Source organism: Terrapene carolina, unplaced genomic scaffold (assembly GCF_002925995.2).
Source record: "Terrapene carolina triunguis isolate 2854851 unplaced genomic scaffold, T_m_triunguis-2.0 Scaffold22, whole genome shotgun sequence".
NCBI lineage: Eukaryota > Metazoa > Chordata > Testudines > Emydidae > Terrapene > Terrapene triunguis.
In genome coordinates, this window is record NW_020664373.1 from 10,777,617 (window position 1) to 10,801,436 (window position 23,820).

The following is a 23,820-nucleotide window of genomic DNA, read 5'->3' on the forward strand; positions in this document are numbered from 1 at the left end:
AGACTACACCGCGCTGGGGGGAGGGTAATTGCACGACAGTTCCCAGCATGCTCTGCTTCTGCGTGGTCCAACGTGAGGGAGCCTGATGGGACCCGTGAGCTGCGTCATCCGCACAGCATGCTGGGAACGGCAGTCCCCATCTCTGGGCTGGCGGGAGCCGCGCCGAGGGTCCCCAGCCGCCCAGGTCCCTGGTGGAAATGAGTGTATATCACGTGGCTGGGAGAGCTGCGCGGTGATTGGCTGCGGGCTGGGCCGGCACAAGCGCTTCCGGTGTCTCTGGTTCGGACGGCGACGGCAGGCTGCTTGTTTGGATGCTGCCGTCACATCATGGCGACGCGCGGAGCCGAAGCAGCGCGCGGAGGAGGCAGTAGCAACAGCACTGTAGGGTCCGGACGGAGCCGGCGCCATAGCCTGGGGCAGCGGGAGGAGGCGGCGGTGGCAGCGCGGGGCAGCCCTGAGGTAACGGCCCGCCGCGCGCGCCGTCGGGCTCTCCCCACCAGCTAGCGCGTCCACCGCCCCACGCGGCGCCGCGCGTCCGGAAAGCGGCTGGTGCGGGCGGCTCTGGCGTGCGAGGCAGCGCCTCAGCCCAGCCTCGCGATGGGCTCCGCTCCCGAGGGGGGAGACAACTGCCCCCAGCCTATGGCTCGAGCCCGGCCGGTCCGAGGGGGGCCGGTGGCGTAGCAAAGTGTAAGAGACGGTGGCCAGCCCCCGGCCAGAGCCTCCCGGGCACAGCCTCCAGGGATCCCGGCTCCCACGGTGGGTGGGAAGGATGGAGCGCGGGAGCTGCGTGTGTGACAGGGGGAGGGGGTTGGCTGCGGCGGGCTCTGCAGTGGTTCCCGGGGGTCTGCGGCACGACCCAGAGCGCGCTCCGCACGCGATACAGGCCTCCGGAGCCACCTGCCCAGCTGGGGTCCCGCTCGTACGGCTCCGTGCCCGGCACCCCAGAGAGCCCGTGGGGCTGTCGGCTCAGGCGGGTCACTCATCCGCGTGGCGGCCCCATTAGTTCGTGGCACTTATCCCTGTGGGAAGGAGTCACCCCAGCCCCCCGCTGGCGCTGGCCTGGGGAATAACTGGGCAGGCTTTAATAGGAGCCAGTATTGTCATCTAATGGGTCACGTGGTCGTTTCAGCAAGGGGTGGGGGCTGTATCTGTATTGTAGTTGTAGAATACTTGTTACAGGGTAGGATGGTCTTTGCCCATTTCTCATGTTTGTACCATTTGTTTTAATTGTTTCTCAATATAGTAGTAGAATTGATCCAGTATAGAATGCTCCTCACCCTGCCAGTCCTGCTTGTGTGAGTAGTCCCACTGAAGTGCATGAGTAAAGGTGGTGTTGCCTGATCCTATTTCTGTTTGTCCAGGGAAAGTAGACTTTTATATAATATGAATCAAAGGTAATGCTACTAGTTTAATTTTCCACATCTTCTAAAACAAAAAAGGCAACGTTCTTAATAAAATCTTACCAAGAATGATAGTGTAGCTCAATAGATTTACAGTCGTCCTTGTTTCTATTTCTTGCAAGAAAGCCATAATGCTTCTCTTGTATGGACTTATAAAAACACACTTGTTTGAAGACAGAGTACTCTAAGGATAGTAAAATGTGCCCAGATGCCATTTGTATATACACTATTGAGTGTAATACAACTGTTGATCTAGGTATATTCTCACTTCTTTTCTGCTCCAATATCTCATGTCATACTCATATAGGTTTTCTGGTGGCTGTCATGGCATGTTACCTGTAGTAGGAAATGTAACTTTCCAAGGTGCAAAGTTTTCTGTTTTGGCCAATGGAAAGTTCTCAAGAGGCAGTGAAACTATTCCTTCCAAGAATCACAAGCCATCTTTTCTGCAACATGCTGGATTTTACTACCCCAGTGAACATTGTCTCTTATAGTTACCTTTATTTTTATATAGTGCCCCTTACCAAAGCATTCAGAATGTTAATAACAATTTTAAAAAGCAACTTGCATAATAATGTTAAGTGTCAGGGGGTAGCCGTGTTAGTCTGTATCTACAAAAACAACAAGGAGTCTGGTGGCACCTTAAAGACTAACCTCCGAAGAAGTGAGGTTTTTACCCACGAAAGCTTATGCCCAAATAAATCTGTTAGTCTTTAAGGTGCCACCAGACTCCTTGTTGTTTTTGCATAATAATATTTCCTTCCTCTTAAAATAAGAGCATACAGTCAAACGAAGGAATCAAATTTGATTAAAGAACTGAAAGGTAGAGCAAGAGATATTGGGCAAACAGTAGTTTTAAACAACGGTTGGAAAGCAAAACAAATGGGGAAAAACTTGATAAGAACTTTTTTGTGTAAATAAGGCCTTAAAGGGTTTTTTTATAGGCTGTCACTTTTTTACATTAGAAACTCAGATCTTGTCTACCCTGGCTTTGAGAGAGATTCTGTGGATGACTGGAGAACTAGTAGGATTATGGTATTAAGGAAGTGAAACCTGATTGAGGGAAAGTAAGTCACAGTTTAAAACTGTTTCAGCTTTTTTGTTAACACCTGTCACAGGCATTTGAGTTAAACAGTTAGAAGATTGGTTTGTTAAACATTCAACACTTTGTCTTTAATTCAGTTAAGGTCTGAGAGAGTTCCAGTTGAAGCTCTCCCAGTCCTCTAAAGAAATCTTCCGCAAACACTTGATATTGGTGATATTTGTAATTAAAAACCGTGAGAACAATGGAGTGTGGGGAGGGGAGTAGGAGGAACCACCTTTCAGGTCTTTATGCAACATAAAGAAGCAATTTAGCACACCCCCTTTTTGTAAATCATGGTTGAAGGTGTGTTTTTAAGAGAGTGAATAAAAATTAGATGGATTTCAGTTTCAGCTGAGTTTCGTACCACAGGGGACAACACAGGGGAAAAAAACATACTATTTAGTAGGCTTTTGAGGAATAGTAGGATCCTTAAACACAAGAGGTGTGAGAGTGCACATACTTGTCTGAACAAGGCTCAAGAAGCAGGCCTTGAATGTGGCCAAGACCATCAGCGTTGATTTTTAAAGGAATACTGTAAACTTAAATTTGCCTCAAAACAAACTTCTGCAAAGATCAAAAGAAATGTCTAGTTTAAAAAAAAATCAGTTGAAAACTGTTCTTAACTTTCTCCTGCAGTGTTGGAAACCCAAACCTTGCAAAGAACCTGAAAGGGAAACTGTCATTGATATTCATTATCAAACCTGAGACATGCACAAAGTAAATAGTATAGAGAGCATAGAATGGAATTTTAAAATTTCACATTTAATAATTTAAGAAAGTAGTAGAAGGGCCAATGTATGTATGTTGTATGTCTTTTTTTTTAAGTTCAGTGTTGTGTGCTATCACAGTCAGTTGGTCACTTCATAGACAGTCTGTGTTTAAAAAAAAAAAAAAAGATGTGCATAGTAGTGTGATCACGATAGCCTAATCTGATGAACGCTCATACTACTGAGCCTTGAACAGCTGCAAGCAATAGAGAAGCCCTAATGAGAGCATTCTGAAAAGAGCTACAGTAAACTAATGTGGTCACAAGGACATTAGTTGCTGTTATAATATCACATGATGAAGAGACACCTGTCAGAAATGCCCAACTTAATTTTTTATGATATGTGACCCATGAATTTTTATGGAAAAGTTACAGTCAAAATTGCCAAAAAGATTGTGGATCTAGGTGACTCCTGCAGGAATATGTACCATGCAACTAGTCTTTTTGGATGTGTCCACAATAGGAAAAAAGTTGTGTTTTACCATATATTTAAAATCTTAGTGTGGGCAAGGCATAGTTTTCACATGTTACCAGGGTGAGGTAAACATAGGGGAGGAAGGGATGCCAAGGGTTTACCTCAACCAACTAACGTGTGAAAACTATGAACTGTCTTGTACACACTAGGATTTTAATGCATTAGCTGACACATTTTAAAAACACCTTTTTTTCCCTAGTGAGGACAAGGCTCTTGTATAGTCATAAAGTAATGCAAGTGTGGCAGGATTAAAGACAGGATTGTCAAGTAAGCAGTATAATTCAAATATTCCTTCAAAGGAGTGGCTGAACTAATATGGTACACTTGTCTTTTGACTGGTGTATCAACATAAAGGTACCCAGAAATGATTCCGTATACATTGAACAGTACAAGAGGTTCAATCTTTGGCACATGCTTCAAACTCTTCTGTGATGATGAATAGTAACCATCACAGCTCACTGACTCCTATTTTCTAAATATGACACTGCCTCATTTTTGGACATGGACATCTTGAGTAAGTTCCATTATGGGTTCTGGCCTTTCCTCTGGGGTTGAGACTGCATTTGTCAGGTTTTGATAAGTTAGTCTCCTGGGCTCTGAGAGCAGTTGCAGAGGAGCTATCAGTCTCTTTTGGTTATCAAAGCACCAGGTTGTCTGTGTGCTGTGCAACCTCTGTTTCCTTCCCCTAAAAGACTTGGTTTGAGAGGGGGTTGGTAATTGCAAGCTCTTGACTGTGAAGAGAGATTTTTTTGAGGTGTGTGATGGTAGTTAGTGTCTCAGTATTTTGGGGCAATCTGTGATGTTAAACTAAGTGCAAAGATACAGGTAGGTCCTGACTAAACTATAACTTTTAAGTATGTCATTATAATCTGGTCAGATGATAAGCAGTATCATAGCCATGTCCTGTGACTTGTGTTACAGTTTAGGGTAGATCAGATTTTAGTTTGACCATAAACCGTGTAGTTGCTGCAAACTGAATTCTGTCCAGCAATCAGTCCTAAGCTTTCAGACATCCTTCTGTTTTATATGGTTTCTGTATAATTTCTTACATGTAGAGTCCTGTGGACTCTGGCAGTGAACTTAATTGCCTATGTTTTAGATTTCAATACAGTTGTGTTTGAGAATCTAAGTTTTATTTAAAAAAAAAAAGTTTCTGAACCTTCTCTTTTCTAAGAACATTTAAAATGTGAATGAGTAGCAGTGATGCCAGCTTAAGCCTGTAGATAGCCTGAAATGATAACTCTGAGGAAAGTGGGGAAGTGCACTGTGAAGGCTAAGTATCAGGGGGTAGCCGTGTTAGTCTGTATCTACAAAAACAACAAGGAGTCTGGTGGCACCTTAAAGACTAACAGATTTATTTGGGCATAAGCTTTCGTGGGTAAAAACCTCACTTCTTCAGATGCATCTGAAGAAGTGAGGTTTTGTTTTTACCCATGAAAGCTTATGCCCAAATAAATCTGTTAGTCTTTAAGGTGCCACCAGATTCCTTGTTGTTTTTGTGAAGGCTAATTTTCATCATCTGATACATACCCTTTCCTTGATCAATTCAGAAGTTTAGAGAGCAGTGTGAAATACTGTGCCTGAAAGCTTTCAGGTGACCAGAAGGGAAGTTGCTTTCTGACTCCAGCCAGTGATTATCATATGTCCTTAAGCACAACTCTTTATCCTGGCCAGTTAACCTGGAGATAAGTCTTATTCAAAAAAAGTCAGGTTTTTTTAAACACTAAGCTGTTTGTCTTGTCAGTAGTGAGTTTCACAGCTTAGTGTGTAGAGAGAGAGACATTTACTCTTCTTTCTTAAACTTTTGCCTTTTAAATACATCAATTCCCCTTTGCTCTTGTATTATGGGGCAGAGTAAAAAAAAGTCTGATCTGCCTTCTCCATACTATTCGTTTTATGTATCTCCTCTTATTGAAAACTTTCTTAATCCATGCAAACATGCCACCTTGGACTGATCCTATCAGATCTTAAACCTGGAAGCATCAAATCTAGTTGGAAGCTGGTGATGAGACCTGGGATTTGATAATGGTAATTTCAGTAGATGGTACTTATGCCTTAATACTGAATTAGCATTTATTAGACAACATGCTGTTGGAAGTGCTGTATATCAGGTATCTGAAATAATTGTGTCTAGAGAGCTTGCAAAGCACTTTAAGATGAAGGGATCTTTTACCATTTGTTTGTTGCTCATCAGCTTGGCACTCAAAGCAAACTAGCCAATTTCACTCTTGTTTTCATTTTTACTTATTTTTATTTTTAAATACACCTCTACCCCAATATAACGTGACCCAATATAACACGAATTCGGATACAACGCGGTAAAGCAGCCCTCGGGGGAGAGGGGGGAGGAGGGATTGCGCACTTCGGTGGATCAAAGCAAGTTCGATATAACACGGTTTCACCTATAACACGGTAAGATTTTTTGGCTCCTGAGGACAGCGTTCTATCAGGGTAGAGGTGTAGGTGGCTATTCATTGCTCTAGACAAACATACAACAAAAACTTTTGCAGATCTTGCAGGTTAATTGTGAACTTCACCTGAGATTTTGCTAACAAATATCTTCTGCATCTCTTTCTTAATCTGTCACCCTCCCAGAAGACTGGGATAATAAAACTTGAAAGAAGTATGTCCTAAATGTATTTGAGTTCTGGCTCTCTTGGACCAACAGTGCAAGATAAAGCCAGTGCAAATAACTGGGTAATGTGTTTTCTGTAAGAAGCATTGCTAAACAACTGATGTGCCATATTCTGCACTTAGTGAAATTTCCAAATCACCTTTGGGGAATACCCATGTAGAAGACTGTTCAGTAATCCGGTCTCCAGTTGAGACAGGCATGGATTACTGAAAGAAAAGGTCATCACCTTCTAGTCACGTACAGACTTCTGCAAAAAGAGATTTCCTTTTTCACAAAAACTGCAGCACTTTGAGGGGTGAATAAAAGTGTAAATGCTTGGTTTATGTAGATTGAACAAACATAGAAAGTTGAAATTGTTTACTGTGTCTTTAATGATAAATCTATATGAACAAATGCCAGTTCTTAGAATAGGGGTCTCTCTGGATGCATTTCCTGATGCCCTTTGATTATGCTGGTATTCATGAGAGTTGTAACTATTTATTTTCTTTGATCACACTCAGTCCCACTGTTTAGGAAATGGGTGAGAAGCATGTCATTACATTACTCTCTAGTAAGCAGCCACGAATCTTTCATTTTCCCTCTTTAATGAACACTTTTTTTCCTGTAAATAAAATAAAATTTTCCTTTTTAAAGTAAAATCTGAGTGTGCATTAGATTTTAGAGAAATTTGAAATATTGGCTCTTAAAGCAGAAACTTTGCTGTCAAGGCAAAGCTTCAAGAAGGATCCCCTGTAGAGAATGCAGGCAGAGAGCAATTAATGTGTATAACATATATTCGGAAAGAGCTGCTGAGACCAGGACTTAGATTTATAGCGTATAGGTGCTGCTCAGGTCAACGGTGACAGCATTTCACCTTGAATGACCCTCTTTCTCAGACATCAGGCTGCATGCAAATACTCTGGCTTGCAACAGAATCCCAGTCCTGCTGCACGTGATTTAGTGGGGATCCAGGCCCATCCTGCAGGATAAGAGCCGCCGCTGTGGGGTAAACCATGGACAAAAGGAAAATCACATTATCCATGACTTTTCCCCCCGCCACGACAAATTTATAGCCTTACTTACAATTGCCCAAGTTGTGTGTCTGCCCTGTAGTGTGATATGTGCACACTGTGATTTGTACTACTTTGATCATGTTGAAGAACACACTCAGTGAATGTCTACAATTATGGAGGGGCAGAAGCATCGCTATAATTAAGGCTGAGACTACATTACCATTTACGAGTTAATTTTTCTAAGTGCTCTGAAATCCACAGACTTACTCCGATTGTCTTGATTTGTTATGCCTCCTGGGGGCCTGAGATAGGGTTAGTGGTCCAAAAATTAAAGGTCATCAAAATGTTATTTTAACATTTTTGCACGAACCTGAGGCTCAAACTATGGCTTGGATCTTCCCCAAAATACATCACCTTTTCAGGTTTGATTTCAACTAGTGTCTGTCACCCACCATCTCTTTGGGCAAGAAATATTTTAAAAGCTATTCAAGATAAAACTTGGGTTTACAGCCTGGCTCTAAGATGACAAGACAGATGTGATGAGGTGTGCTGGATTGCAGCGGTACTCCGGTTTGGCCCAGCCACCCCTCTGACATGGTCAGTGGTGTGGAGGGCCAAACTGGAGTGGCGCTGCGACCCTGAATCCTAGGTCACAAAGCCCAGCCCCGGAGCACAACGCAAGAGCTGCCACTGGCCCAGCCCTGGAGAACACATGAGCAGTATAGCGGTCCAGAAATGTATTAGACATTACAAAGTCAAAGGTTCCACTGACAAGGTATTTTGTAGATCTGAAATTGTCAAAGTCTGTTAGCCCTGAGATGAGAAATGGATTAAATTGATTTGGTTTCTGTGCACAGATGAGATAACTATGTTCTTAATTGTTAAAGGGTTTATTATTATCCCATTAATAAACATGCCTAATGCGGCCTATGAGAAGTGTGGTTGAGGTTTAACTAGTTTTATAGCTGATGGCTGGACCTGTGAATTTTTTTTATTATAGTATCAGAGAGGTAGCCGTGTTAGTCTGGATCTGTAAAAAAGCGACAGAGTTCTGTGGCACCTTATAGACTAACAGATGTCAGACGAAGTGGGTATTCACCCACGAAAGCTTATGCTCCAATATTTTCTTATTATAGGCATTTTCAGGGCTCTTTACCATAATATTACAGTGACAGATATTATATCATTAAAACCAAAGATTCTATTTTTTCTTAAGACATAGGCGGAAGCAGAGGTTGAATTATATGTGGATGCATACTGTTAATGATAGCTTATATTTCTTTGAACAACTCTACTCATTTTTGTGAAAAAAGAAAATGGCCTTTTCTACAGAGAAATTTGCACCAGATTATTTAAACAAGTGCAAACCCATGTGTAGACACTTATCTTAAAACTTGTTCCTTATCAAATTAGTCTGGAATAAGTCTGATTTAAAACCAAAATGAGTAGCACACAACCCATTTTGCAATTTCTAAACCTTTTAAAATCAGTTTAAAGTCACACCTTAAGTTTATACCAGTGCAACACTGCACATATAAAAGGACATGTCTAATAACTTGGAGAGACATTTACCCTTGCAAATGTCATGCTGGTTAGTCCGTATCGTTTTGTACCCCATGGCTTATTTCTCACCCCTAAAATTGGTAGTCAAGTTAGGTTTGAGAGACAGTCTGGGGAAACTTGTATTGCTACTACCCAGCATGTACCTGTGCTGTGAAGAATAGACTTCATTACTGTCAAACTCTTGCTTTCCATCACTAAAATTCACTTAAATATTTTAAAGGGTTTTGGAAGAACATTTACTTTTACAATCATGATTCCCTTGAATAGCCAGTATGTATACATGTTGTAATGGCATGATCATAAAAAGCAGGAATTTTTTGTCCCAACTATTCATTTGCCAAGATGTTGGCCTGACTCTTGATTAGAGCATACAGGTTAGAATATTCAGGCTCTGATATTGTCTATCCTTAAATGTTTATAGTGACTGATTATGTCTGTTTTTTTCATGGATGAGAGAATTCACTGGTAGTAGTAGTTGCGTTTAGACTTACAGTTAAGGGTGTGGCCACCATCTGTTCAATTCCAGAGGTCCACAGTGGGTTTCAGTATGGCACCAAGAGAACTATGTCTCACAAGTGTAGATTTAAGCATAGACCAGTCGCCAGAGAGAACTACAGCTTACCTTCCAGTTAGGTGCTGACATTCTTCTGAACTTCATATCAGTTTGAGGCAGATTTTTATGAATATTACAGAGATGGCATTGTCTACCCACAGAATTACAGACAACGTGTCTTAATACTCTAAACCCAGAGCCAATTAGTATGTGATTTTTTTTGCTACTGTAATATTTTCAGAAAGATGAAATATGTCTTTGAAGATGAAATTGCACATACTCTTGCTCCTTTTCCATATTTTTAATTATGTTTTGTGTAGCATGAGTTTTAGTATCAGTTTCTTTTTAATTTAATCAGCTTAGTAGTGTGTCTTGCTAACTTGGTTACTTTTATTTTACAAAAAGCAGAGCATTCATGTTCCACCATGTATTTTCCAGCAGCATTTTTAAACACTTCAAATTATAAAAATGTCCTGTTTCTTCCTCCTCTTTCCTCTCTCCCTCCTGTATGTTTCCTCGTTCCATTTTTGAACTATTATTTGAAATGTTAATATCTTTAATCTTTGAAATTGAATCATAAAGTAGCTGTCAGACGTCATTAAAGTTATGCTGCTGGCATTTACTGGTGCTGCAGAGTATACAGGATGGCGTCCATCTGCTTTGTACTTTAGTCTCACCTGTAATCAAGGACCGTCTAAGTGTGGGTTCAGCATTCTTGCATTTGAGTATATATACTGTGATTTGTTTTACTAAATTGGGAAAAACAGCTTCTCAAACTGACTCTGGGGATGCAAAGGTCAGAAAGTTTGTGTTTTTAATGCATGTGTATGTATTTTTGAAATTGTTAAATATATTTGACTTTCTGATTTTTCAGTAATTTTTAGATTGTATCACATTTTGAATATAGGGTATAGGCTGGTTCATAATTTATTAAATTTTTTGAGGGTCCTATTTGAGTGTTGTTACTTGAAAATTAACTTAATACTCCTGCTTCCTGTGCCTGACAGTATTTTTCATTTGATTCCATATACTTTGACCAATGGAGCAGCTGTGTGCTTATTTTAATACTCTAGTCAAAGCTGCTAGAACACTATAGCTTTCTCACAAATAAAAAGTTAGCATGGAAATATAATTTTAGCATGTAACTCTTCTAATACTACACTTCTTGGAATGACAAGCCATTGAAGATAAATCTTAGCTTGATTCATCCTTAACAGGGTGATGTTTCAGTGACATACTCTGTGTGTGTTGGGGAGTGTCTCTGGGTAGTAACTACTTCACCTGCTCCATGAGTTTAAAAAAAAAAAAAAACAGGCTGGAGTCCTGTGTACCTAAATTTTTCAGGTTACTTTCTTATGAGAGAATTATTGTCAAGTGTAGTGCCTGCATTACTCCTTAAATATTTGGGGGTAAGTTGGTCATTTTTACATATTGCAATCAGTGAAAAGCAAAATTGCTTTTTATATACATACAATATTAGTTTTTCTAAAAGTATTGACTACAGTTTGCAGTTCAACTTAGTGATACAGTAGCTTTTTGGATTCTTGTTTATGTATACTGAAAATAGAGTAGAGGTTTTTTACTTCAAGAAAAATTTACTTGGTAACTTATCTGATTACTTCTTCCCCTTTTCTAGTTTATGATTGGTACAACAGGTGAAGCTGGAATTTGTGAGATCGGAATGAATACCCAGGATCAGTTGATGAACAGCAAATGCATTGAATCTGACACAACTTTGCAACATCTGCAGTCCAATTGTGATGGCATAGAAAGTACAGGTGCATTGGAAGACGAAGATTATATCACAAAAAATAGAAAACCAGTAGGTTCAACGTACTGTACTCAAGAATCACGTGAGGAGACTCCTGGGAGAGAAGAAGCCCGTACTGAGCCACCTGATGGCCAACAAGATCCGGAGACTGAAAAAAACAAAGAGAAAACCTTAGGTATGCGCTGTTTTAGGATTTGGCTTCTAAATTACAGCAAGTTCTGTGTTTTGAAAAAGATAGTGGTTTTAATGTTTCCTTAAAAATTGGCTTCACATTTTACTCTGGCAATCTCTGAGTTATTCCCAGGAGCTTTAGTTTTGTTGCCAAATGGCATTTTGTCCTCCTTATCATGATGTGTGTTGGGGGGAAATGGGAGAACATGTTTTAAAAGGTCACTGGTTAAAATTAATATTAAAAAGTCCCTCACCTGTTAATATGTTAATGTTTTAAAAATCTAATCCACTAGTCACAAGTTGTTTTACTTCTTGCATTTCACTCAGTTTAATCATTGGAAATAAACCGATTAGTCTAACTTCTGGTTGTTAAAGACTATGATGCTGCATTGTTTTGGTTACGTACACTGAAGATGACTGTCTGTATATCAGACCAGTTTTAGCTGATGACTATTTCTGTATGTCATAACAAAATCTGAATTTTAGATCTCTGGTTTCAAAAGTGTATCCGATATTTCTTGGTTTGTATCTTCTGAAAGAGAAATTATGAAAGTCAAAGAATTCTTGTGGTCTAAGGCTCTGTGCATACTGCAGTTGGATTAAATATACTACCACCCTACATGTTATACAAGTCTACAAACAGCAAGCTAATTATATGAATTCCTTGTTTTTTAGGGACTTGTGTTGCCATTCTCTAGTAAAACAATATACAGCTATTAAACTAACATGCCATTAAAAACATTCTGGATCATCATTAATACAGAACTCTTTTCAGAGAAAAAGCTTTTTATAGGTTTTTTTCAGTATTTAATTTTTTTTCATCCATAGGAAAAGAAGTACTGTTATTGATGCAAGCCTTGAACACACTTTCTACTCCAGAAGAAAAGTTGGCAGCTCTCTGCAAGAAATACGCTGATCTTGTAAGTAATCTGTGTAGCTAACAGATACCAAGAGTACATCTAAATTTCTATTTCTTGTAAAATGGTTTTGGAGAAATAGTTATTCATCTACTTAAGAGTGTGAAAATACATATTGAATATGGAAGAATAGCAGATTTTTTTTCTTTAATTCAAAGATGTTTTAACTGATTCAGCTATTTCATTGCATTAGCAGAATATATTGGTTGCAACATTCAGGTTTCTGATGGAAATTGTTGCAGTCAACATAAAAATTCAACACTTATAGTCGTTTTCACTTTTATCTATGTCTCCATAACTGTTCTATAAATCTAAAGAGGAATTTCATTATAATAGTATTCTGATAATGAAGTACTGCAACATACAATAATAAAACAGACTTCAATGGTACTAGCAACAAAATCAACGTCTGTAGTCCAGCGGTAATTAAAGTTTTTCTAATGGCGTACGATAAGGCTGTGCCCCTATTCTGCAATATTTCTAGTTTTTGATAAGCTTGTCAGTGTCTACTTGACTCATGCTGGAAGTTTATAACTTTCCATTGCTGAACATATCAGCTAGTTGTTAGGAGTATGATTAATTTCTTTTTCACAAAAATAGTTTCTGGATTAGATGTGAGGCGGCACAGCGTGCTCTAATGTGCTCAACATACTATAAGTTTCCAAGACAGTACAATGTAGTTCAGCCATTAGTGATAGAAAATGATGATCTAGTAATATTTTTGGAAATTGGGAAAAATGTAGGTATACCTTCTGTTCTGCTCCAGTATATCTTCTGAAGATTTAGTTTCTTCCTTGGTTTTAGAACATTGCCTCAAGTGAATGTTTGTTTTTCTAATGACTGTAAATAGCAATGGAAGCATATGATCTTTTTTTTTTCTTTTCAGAACCAGCCCCAAAAAAGGAAAACTTTGCCAGTTCACTCTCATAGTTTTTTATTTAGGTGAATGGGAACAGGTGTTTATTGTAGAACAATGTATTCTGACATAATTTGGTACTTAGAGAAGGAATAAAACTGGCTGGCAAGGTTTCTATCTGGATGAGTTTGTACTGAGGCTGTCAAGTGATTATTATTGTTTATCAGTGCGATTAATCGCACGAATAATCGCGATTAATTTTTTTAGAGTGCCATTTATTTAAATAATTTTGGATGTTTTCTACATTTTCAAATATATTGATTTCAGTTACAACACAGGAGACAGTGTATACTGCTCACTTTATATTTTTCTGATTACAAATATTTGCACTGTAAAAAACAAAAAAGTATTTTTCAATTCACCTGATACAAGGACTGTAGTGCAATCTCTTTATCGTGAAAGTTGAACTTACAAATATAGAATTATGTACAAAATAAAACTGCATTCAAAAATAAAACGTAAAATTTTAGAGCCTACAAGTCCACTCAGTCCTATTTCTTGTTCAGCCAATCGCTCAGACAAACAAGTTTGTTTACATTTTCAGGAGATAATGCTGCCCGCTTCTTGTTTACAATGTCACCAGAAAATGAGAACAGGCGTTCGCATGGCATTGTTGTAGCTGGCGTTGCAAGATGTTTACATGCCAGATGCGCTAAAGATTCATATGTCCCTTCACACTTCAACCACCATTCCAGAGGACATGCGTCCATGTTGATGACGGCTTCTGCTCGATAACAGTCCATAGCAGTGCAGATCGACGCATGTTCATTTTCATCATCTGAGTCCGATGCCACCAGCAGAAGGTTGATTTTCTTTTCTGGTGGTTCGTGTTTTGTAGCTTCCACATTGTAGTGTTGCTCTTTTAAGTCTTCTGAAAGAATGCTCCACACCTCATCTCTCTGATTTTGGAAGGCACTTTAGATTCTTAAACTTTGGTGCTGTAGCTATCTTTAGAAATCTCACATTGGTACCTTCTTTGTGTTTTGTCAAATATTTAGCGAAAGTGTTCTTAAAACGAACAATATGTGCTGAGTCATCATCCAAGACTATTGTAATATGAAATATATGACAGAATGCGGGTAAAACCGAGCTGGAGACATACAAATCTTCCCCAAGGAGTTCAGTCACAAACTAATTAATGTCTTATTTTTTTAACGAGCGTCATCAGCATGGAAGCATGTCCTCTGGAATGGTGGCCGAAGCATGAAGGGGCATACGAATGTTTAGCATATCTGGCACGTAAATACCTTGCAATGCCGGCTACAAAAGTCCTATGCAAATGTCTATTCTCACTTTCTGGTGACGTAAATTAGATGTGGACAGTATTATCTCCCAGAAATGTAAACAAACTTGTTTGTCTTAGTGATTGGCTGTACAAGAAGTAAGACTGAGTGGACTTGTAGGCTCTAAAGTTTTGCAGCGTTTTGATTTTGAGTGCAGTTATGTAACACAAAAATCTACATTTGTAAGTTGCACTACTGTACTTGTATGAGGTGAATTGAAAAATACTGCTTCTCTTGTTTATCATTTTTACAGTGCTAATATTTGTAAACAAAAATAATATAAAGTGAGCAGTGTAGACCATATATTCTGTGTTCTAATTGAAATCAGAGTATTTGAAAATGTAGAAAAATATCCAAAACATTTAATAAACTTCAATTGGTATTCTACTGTTTAACAGCGCGATTAAAACTGCGATAAATGTTTTTAATTGTGATTAATTTTTTTGAGTTAATCATGAGTTTACTTCTGTCCTGTTGCAGTTGAGACATTAACTGAAAGTAGATTTGAAAATAATTGTATATATATTTTTTAATCTACAAATACTTGAAGAAACAAAAGATACTAAGCTGTAATGAAAAGAAACGTGGATGGCATAAAAACCCATGTAAAGTCTGTCTTCTCTCCATTATGTTACTTGTGCTATGAATGGAGGTGAAAACAGCATTCTGATTGTATATGTTGTCATACCTAGGCTTTGCAGAATTTAATTTTTATATATTTTAAATATTTGACTGATTATGTGGATGTTTATTTTTTTAAGTATTTTAGATTGATAAAAATCTACTTTTCACAGTTGAGAGATTATGTATTCTAAGCTCTTATTTTTATCAATTACAATTTTCACAGTTGTGGGAAATTATGGGGGGGAGGTAAGACAATTATTTAATGAGGCATTGAGATTCAAAAAGTTAAAGTTTTAAACCATTTAAACACAAATTGTCAAAATATACAAAGGAAATATCCTTAAATCAACAAGTCATCCTTATTTTTATTATTAATTTGCTAATCCATTTGTAACAAGCCTTATTCAAAAGTCTTTGTCCAATCCTAGTCATAACATTCTGTAACAACAACTTTGTTCCTGCACCAGGATTATTGACAGCACAGCTCTGGAAATGGCTTGTTAGCTGAGGCTGGAAAGTGAGCAGATAAAGTAAAAATGCTTTTATAAAAACTCCAAAAAGAATTACTTAAAGCTAAAGCAATCTAGAAAGACAACCTTCCCCTACACCCCATTTTTTAGGTCAAATCTGGATTTTAAAACCTTTAGTCTGTACATGTGATCCATTAGTGGTCCAGTCTACCTTCTTCACATCTTAATTCATCCCATCTGGAGAGTCCAGTTTCTTAGACTAATAATCTAAGATGGTGGCTTAGCACACATTGTTTCAAGAAGGGATTTTCTTACCGTTTCTAAACCAGCATAGATGCCAGCCTCTAGGGATAGGGAGCTCACACAGAGATTAATTAAATACTGGGCACTTGAATATGCAGGAGAGGAAATGGTAAAAATTGATTAGAACTTTGTGCAATTTGTTCTGGACTTGGCCTTCTCCCTATGAGTGAGCAACTCCCTCTAATCATGACAGAAATCACCAGTTCAATGGCCTCCATCAGTAAGGAGGCTGGAAAGGGGTGGTCATCCTTGCAAAGGTCAGTCCACGTTCTGATGCTTCCTGAGTGAAGCAAAACCTCCAGTCCAGCAGATTTCTACATATTCAAGGAAAGAAATACATCACAGCCAACTGGCGAAGCAGGGAACAGCTAGATCATGCAAAATGGTTTCTCCATCCAGAAATCTTTCAGTTTCTAATGAGGAAATTTGGATTACCAGAGAGAGGTCTGTTTGCATCAAGAACAAGCCGTGAGGTGTCTCCTTCTTTTCTCTGAAAAGTGATATCCAAGAGCAATAGGCAAAGATCAGGAGGGAATAAACACAGATAGTATTAGTGGCTCTGTATTGGGTGAGTTAGCCCAACGTTTCTGATCCCAGTGAGGACTCCATTCCCATTATCCACCCTTTAAGACAGGATCTGTTTTCTCAGGGACTGATTTTGTAACCCAGAGCCAAAGTATTTAATAACTGCCTGGCTTTTGAGCAGTTACGCATGAAAGCGAGAGGCTACGTGGAAGGCATGGTCTCAACTCGGCTGGTATCTAGAAAAGCTTCCACTATTTTTTTCAATTCTGGAACCTGGCAGACATTCAAGCAGTGATGCAAGAAACATAGTATGTCTCCGTCACCATCTATATCACAGACCTTCAAATTCTTTCAGTAGGGTCTAATAAAGAGCTTCACAGCTTCAACGTTAAAATATCAAGTGGCTGCATTTTCTAGCATATTTTCCTCTACAGGCAGAAAGAGGATCTCTTTACAGTGGAATATGAAGCATTTCCTCAGAGAAAATCTTAAAAGGATGATATAAAGATTCATCGAGCACTGCTATGGGACCTCAGTTTGGTTAATCTGACTCAGCACCTCTCTGAATCCATCTGAAAGATATCCTTGTATTTCCTGTCCATCAAGGTGGCCTTCCTGGCTACCATCACCTCCCCCCAAGAGGTGTCAGAGCTTGGGCTCTGAAATTGAGAACAGTACTGCATATTCCACAATAAGGTTTTTTTCCCCCCAAACAAATTGACCTTTATCCCAAAAATTAACACAATTTTTAAGAGCCCCTCTTGTCTAAAACCATCTCACCCAAGAGAGGAGCTCTGGTATATGTTAGCTAATCTTAGAGCCCTGAGGATCTGTCTCAATCACACATCAGTTCTAATGCTGTATTTATTTTCTGCCATCGGGCACCTAAAGAAAAGAGGTCAAATCTCCTATTTCAAGATTGTTGAGATGGTGCATCCATTAATTCTATAAGCAGCTTGGATAAAAATCATCGTATTTAATTTTTCTTTTTACTATAATCTATTAAAATCATTTAAATTAAATAGAAACATTTAAGCGATATATATTTGCTGTCGAGTTTTAAAGAAAGTTACGCCATTGAAATGGTGTTGGGCATTGGTTAAACACCTGAAATCAGAGTTTGTTGTAGTGATAGACCAACTTTGACAACACTAGCTTCTTCTGCAGGTGCAAAGAGCTTATTTTCTTTATTTTCAGTTTCTTCATCTAGTTCAATTCAGTGACTAGTTTATTCAAATTTAAGAATCCAATTGGCAATTGAGCAAAAAGAAGAGTTTGTTTCCTTTTTTTTCCAATCTACAAATAGAAACAAAGTGTGAGACAATAAGATCTTAGTTTTAAAATCTTGACGGACAAGGTGACCAGAAACAATCAGTTCAAATCACTAACTACAGATAATTCTTCCTTTGTTTAATGTATCCATTTAAAATGCAAAACATGTTTTGATAACCTACTTTTTTCTTAGGTATCCAACACCTCTAAGGTAGTTTTATTTTACTAATAAAAATTAAAATGCTGTGCATTTTAAATGAATTCCAGTTTTCATCCAAATGCAGCTTTACACAAATCAAGAGTAAAAAATTAATCCTTATCTAGTAAATAAGAAATGCATCATTCATTATTTCTAACTGTAAAAATTAAGAATCTGAATAAATCTGCTAAGATATATAATTGCTTAAATAAATGTGTATAGTAGGGCTGTCGATTAATTGCAGTTAATTCACGTGATGTGATTTTAAAAAAATAATTTTGAATGATTGCAGTTTTAATCGCATTGTTAAACAATAGAATACCAATAGAAATTTATTAAATAGTTTGGGTGTTTTTTCTACATTTTTTTAGTCTACACTGCTCACTTTATTATTTTTTATTACAAATATATGCACTGTAAAAATGAAAAACAAAAACAGTATTTTCAGTTCACCTCGTACAAGTATTGTAGTGCAATCTGTTTATCGTGAAAGTGCAGCTTACAAATGTAGATGTGTGTGTGTGTGTGTGTGTGTGTGTGTGTGTGTGTGTGTGTGTGTGTGTGTGTGTGTGTTACATAACTGCACTCAAAAACAAAACACTGCAAAACTTTAGAGCCTACAAATACACTCAGTCCTATTTATCATTCAGCCAATCACTAAGACGAAAAAAGTTTTACATTTATGGGAGATAATGCTGCCCACTTCTTATTTACAATGTCACCAGAAAGATTGCACTACAGTATTTGTATTAGTTGAATTGAAAAATACTATTTCTTTTGGGGGTTTTTCAGTGTAAATATTTGTAATCAGAAATAAATATAAAGTGAGAGGTGTACAGTTTTTATTCTGTATTATAATTGAAATCAATATATTTGAAAATGTAGAAAACATCCAAAAATATTTTAATTAATGGTATTCTATTAATGTTTAACATTGCTATTAATAACTATTAATGTTTTTAATTTCACGATTAATTGCGATTAATTTTTTAATCACTTGACAGCCCTAGTATATAGATATAATGTATCCTCGTGGTTAGCAAATAGTAGTACAAGATTTGGTTTTAAGGATATATTTAGCTACAGATCAACATGGTTTAATGTTTACCAACCAATGAGAGTCTGCCTTTCTTCAAGAAACTAAAAAGTACAAATGCAAATCAAGTTCAAAATTTATTTAAATCAATGCACCCAGCCCTATAGGTCATTCCCTTTCCCATAACCAGCATAAAGGGCAGTAGCAACCTCCTGGGCGATTTTATACACCATGTGAAACGATCTCTAGAATAGCTACCTGGTCACATCTATTCATACCTTAAAATTTTACAAACTGGATATTCAGGCATCAGCTGATGTTGCCTTCAGTAGGAGCGTGTGCCACATCCTGGTCTCTTTGGGCTTGTCTACACTACCACTTCGGTATAATTTACGTAGCTCAGTGAATAAACTCTACCCCTGAGCAACGTAAGTTACACTGACCTAAGCGTCGGTGTAGGCAGCACTGTGTCAGTCAGAGAGCTTCTCCTGCCAACATAGCTGCTGCCTCTTATGGAGGTGGAGTAATTTTAAATCGACAGGAGAGCTCTCTTGTCAGCTTATAGCTTCTTCACCAGATCCGCTACAGCGGCGCAGCTTCTGTAGTGATTCTAGTGTAGACTAGTCTTCAGTAGTAGAGAGAGAGAGTTTTAAACCCTGAATATATAGTTTTCTTTGGGTATGTCTACACTACCCACCGGATCGGCGGGCAGCGATCAATCCAGCGGGGGTTGATTTATCACGTCTAGTCTAGATAAATCAATCCCCGAGCGCTCTCCCGTCAACTCCTGTATTCCACCGCCGCAAGAGGTGCAGGCGGAGTTGACTCACCGCGGTGAAGACACCACGGTAAGTCTAAGTACGTCGACTTCAGCTACGTTATTCACGTAGATGAAATTGCGTAACTTAGATCGTTTCCCCCCCAGGTAGAACCGGCCTTTGAACATGACTTGAAGGCAGGAAACCATTTTAGGGTTGAACATTTGACTACAGTAATAAACAGTCAAACATTGGTCAGATACTGTCAAATATCAAAAAAGTCATACATTTTAAAGCACTAATTTTTTATAACAGTGTAAGAAAGATAAGATGTAGAACAAACCTTAATTAAGCAACTGATTACCTGTACCACCTCTTAGGGTTCTTTTAGTTTCAGTTGCTTAACTATATAAAAGGGGCGTGAAAGCTAAATTTAGTTTTATAAAGTTTTATTAACTATCCTTAACTGCAAATAATAGTAGACGGTATGAGAAGACAAAAATAGTATTGGACTATGATTGGTTATTATAAATTTTCTAATTTTAGCCATTCAGGTTTTCAGAATTAAATTATATAACCTCAATAGAAAATAACATTTATACTCTATTACTATCTTGAGAGGCTGAGTCTTTTTAGATTTTTTAATAAGGCCATGTCTACAGTACAAGTTGTGGTCAACGCAAGCTATGTTGGCATACCGCCGCATAAATCACTCAGGCGCATGCACACTTGGCTGCTTGCGTTGATGTAACATACCCACCGTGAGTGCCTTTGTTGTTAAGTGCAGTGCACTCAGGGTAAGTATACCAGTGTGTCACACACCACTATGTTGTGCATTGTCTTGCAGGAAATTTTCATGTTTTGTTGGCTAGAAAGACTAGCCCAGGTATCTCTGGGAACTAGTGGTCAAGGTCCCAGCATGCAACTTTCTCCATCCATAAACAATATTTTTTTGTGCCTTTTAGAAAATATCTTACCAACCTGCTTGGCACTTTTTGGTACCTGCTATCTTTGACAGAAGCATGGAGTCCACAGAGCTCTGCATTATCTCATGAATGAACGTTGCAAATACAGGACACACAATTTTCCTGTATTTGCAAACCCAGAGGAGTATTTCAGCAAAGGGGGACATGATGATCTCTTCAACAACAGATTGCTGAGGGACGTTCAAGGTTGTTGGGTGGCATTCACAGAGCAGCTTCAGATGGAGCTCCAGTTCTGGGCACGAGAAATGAGCACTGACTGGCAAGGTGGCATTGTAATGTAGGATTTGAACAACCATCAGTAGCTGCAGAACTTTGGGATGAGAGAGGCCGCATTCCTGGATCTGAGCTGAGCTCACTGTAGCCCTCTAGTGCAGGGGCACCAGAATGAGAGCTGCATTGACAGTGGAGAAATGGATAAGATTGCACTCTAGCCTTGCAATGCCAGATTGCCATTAGACAGTGTAAAATAATTTTGGAGTTAGAAAATCCACAGTGGGGACCATTGTCATGCAAGTGCTTAGGGCCTTTAATCATCTGCTATGCAGGACTGTGCCTCTCGGCAGCGTGCAGAAGGACATAATGGATGGATTTGCAGCAATGGGTTTCCCAAACTGCAATGGTACAATAAATGGCATGCATATCCCTATTTTGCCTTGCTACAGAGTACATCAACAGAAAGGGCTACTTTTCTATGGTTATGCAAGCCTTGATGAATAACCAGTATTGGTTCACCTATTGATGTGGTTTGGTCAGGGAAGCTGGATGACCCTCGCATCTTTAAGAACACAGTACTCTTCAGAAAGCTACAACAGGAACATTCTTTCCCAACTGGTGGATTACCATTGAGAATATTGGAGTGCCAGAAGTGATTCTGGGGGACCCAGCTTACCCCTTGTTCCCCTAGCTCATGAAGCCGTACACTGGCCACCTTGACAGCACCTAGGGAAGATTCAGTTATCAGCTCAGCAGGTGCACAATGACCATTGAATGTACTTTTGCTAGATTGAAGGAATGCTGGTGGAGTTTACTCACTAGATTGGATCTCAGTAAGAAAAATATTGCAGTGGTTATAGCTCTCTGTTGCATCCCGCATAATATATGTGAGGCAAAGAGGGAAAAGCTGCCGCCTGGGTGGAAGTGGAACATGTGTCTCCTGACATTGAACAGCTAGATGCCAGAGCTATTATAAGAGCCTAACGTGGAACTATGCATTTGAGGGAGGCTTTGAAAGAGCATTTCAACAGTCAGTCACAGTAGTGTTCTGTGCTGGATTGTTCATTGGGCCTGGAGCTTTGGTGCTGCTAAGAATTGTCGTGTTTGATGTGCATTTATAAGTGTGCAGGTTTTTCCTGAATCTATGAATTTTATGTGGTGCTTGGTGTGTATCTTTCATGTACTGTTTGCTTTGTCTGCTTCTATGCACTCTGAAATATTTGTTGTAAACCAATAGAAAATTTAATTCTCCAAAAATAGAACTTCTTTGAGTTGGGCGGGGGGGAGGGGGAAACAGTGCAGAAAATCAATATTTTGGTGGTGGGGGGGGGGAATGTTATACAAACTGTTAACCTAAATTAAAAGGGTGAAAATTTAAAATTAGAAAGGGAGTAAACATTTTGTCTATTTGAGTGCACAAATGTAGTTGGTTGTGGCTAGACATAACCTGACCTGTGAGAACCACACGGTTGGGGTATGTGAAGCTGTGGTTTTCCTTGATGTCCCCTGGCATAGAGTGGTGTAGGGGGTAAGGATTCTGCCTGTGACGGCTTGTGGTATGTTGGGGGGCGGGGAGGTGTAGGGAGTGGCGACTGTGGAGTTTTCCAAGGACAGCAAAGGGTGGAGATTCTTGGATTTTTGGACTTGTAGGTCAACCAGGGTCTGAAGCATTTGGTTTGCTGCTGGAGAAGACCCATTCTGTGCAGTTGTGTTTCCGTCTCCTTGTCTTGCTGGGACTCCTGGGCCTTTTTCCTGTCCTCTTTCTCCTGCTGTCGGTCATGTTGGCCTTCCAAGCCCTTTTGTTCACAGTCCAGTGCAGCAGTAGCTCACGTAATTTTGCTGAACGTGTCCTCCCTAGTCCTCTTCTTTCTCCTCATGAGTGTGAGGCGTTCTGCGAGCATGGAGGGGGCACCCCTCAAATTTGCCATGCCAGAAGCTGCTGATTTAAAAACAGACATGTGTACCATTGGATTAACAATCACCATGGAAAGGGATAAATAAGTTTAAAAAATCCCCTCCTTTATTCCCATAAACACTTTTAATAAGAAATGCTTATTGAGACACTTCAGCTTTGGACTGCCTCAGCACTGCAGTGCTCTCCAGACCCAGCAAGTATGGCAGAGCAAGGGTGAGGAGTAGGAAGGATTTTCTGTTGTATGAAGCGATAAAACTTCAGACCCTATTCCATGAGTATAGGGCAGTAACACTGATTACTGGCACTGTTTTCCACAGGCAGCGGTGATTTTAGTTGATATCTCACTCCTGAGGTTTGCAAAGGCGCAGAGAACACAGCTGCTACTGCTGTCCTGAAGCTGCCTGTGCCTGTAGCCCATATGCTGCAGTGGTGCTAGCCAAACTCATTGCCGAGTGTCGTGGGAAAGTGTCCTACAGCAGAAGAAGAAACAATGCCGCAATCCCCAGAAACCTTTGGGAGACGATTGCGGAGTATCTCCATGAAAGTTTCATTGAGATCTCTCAGGAAGATAAAAGGGACATACCTACTAACCATAAGCAAAGTGCACTGCCTGGCCCCCAGCTGCACAATCCAACAGCAGAATGAAAAGCAGATGCCAACTCTGCCTCTGTTTGTACCTTTTTACCTCGTCTTGCGCAAATAAACAGTGAAAGGTCTATACCTTTGTCTTAACTTGGGGGTGGTCCATGGGACATTTTTAAATTTAAACATTCTAAGGAAAAGTGTGTGCACACACTTAGCTGAGCTTCCTTCCCCTACATTAGGCTCATCTATGTTCACCAGACAGGACTGGCTAGACTAGCAGAATCTCAAACAGCTCCTGGCTTGTGGTATGGTTGGAGTCCCTTGCCACGTAACAAGCCTCACCACCTGCTCCTCCTCTTCCTATTAGTTGTCCACATCAGGAGTGTCTGTCACAGGCTCCTCTGAGGT

The 23,820-nt window shown here is 39.4% G+C and overlaps 1 protein-coding gene across 1 annotated transcript in view; it reads left to right on the forward strand.

Moving 5' to 3' along the window:
• The first annotated feature begins 285 nt into the window (after window positions 1-285).
• Window positions 286-23,820, forward strand: part of LOC112103837 (gamma-taxilin) — a 43,903-nt gene continuing 20,368 nt past the window's right edge. The window contains exons 1-3 of the mRNA XM_024195801.3: window positions 286-459; window positions 11,105-11,414; window positions 12,239-12,330. Coding sequence (XP_024051569.1) covers window positions 328-459; window positions 11,105-11,414; window positions 12,239-12,330 — 534 coding nt within the window. The 5' untranslated portion in view covers window positions 286-327. The remainder of the gene's footprint in view (window positions 460-11,104; window positions 11,415-12,238; window positions 12,331-23,820) is intronic.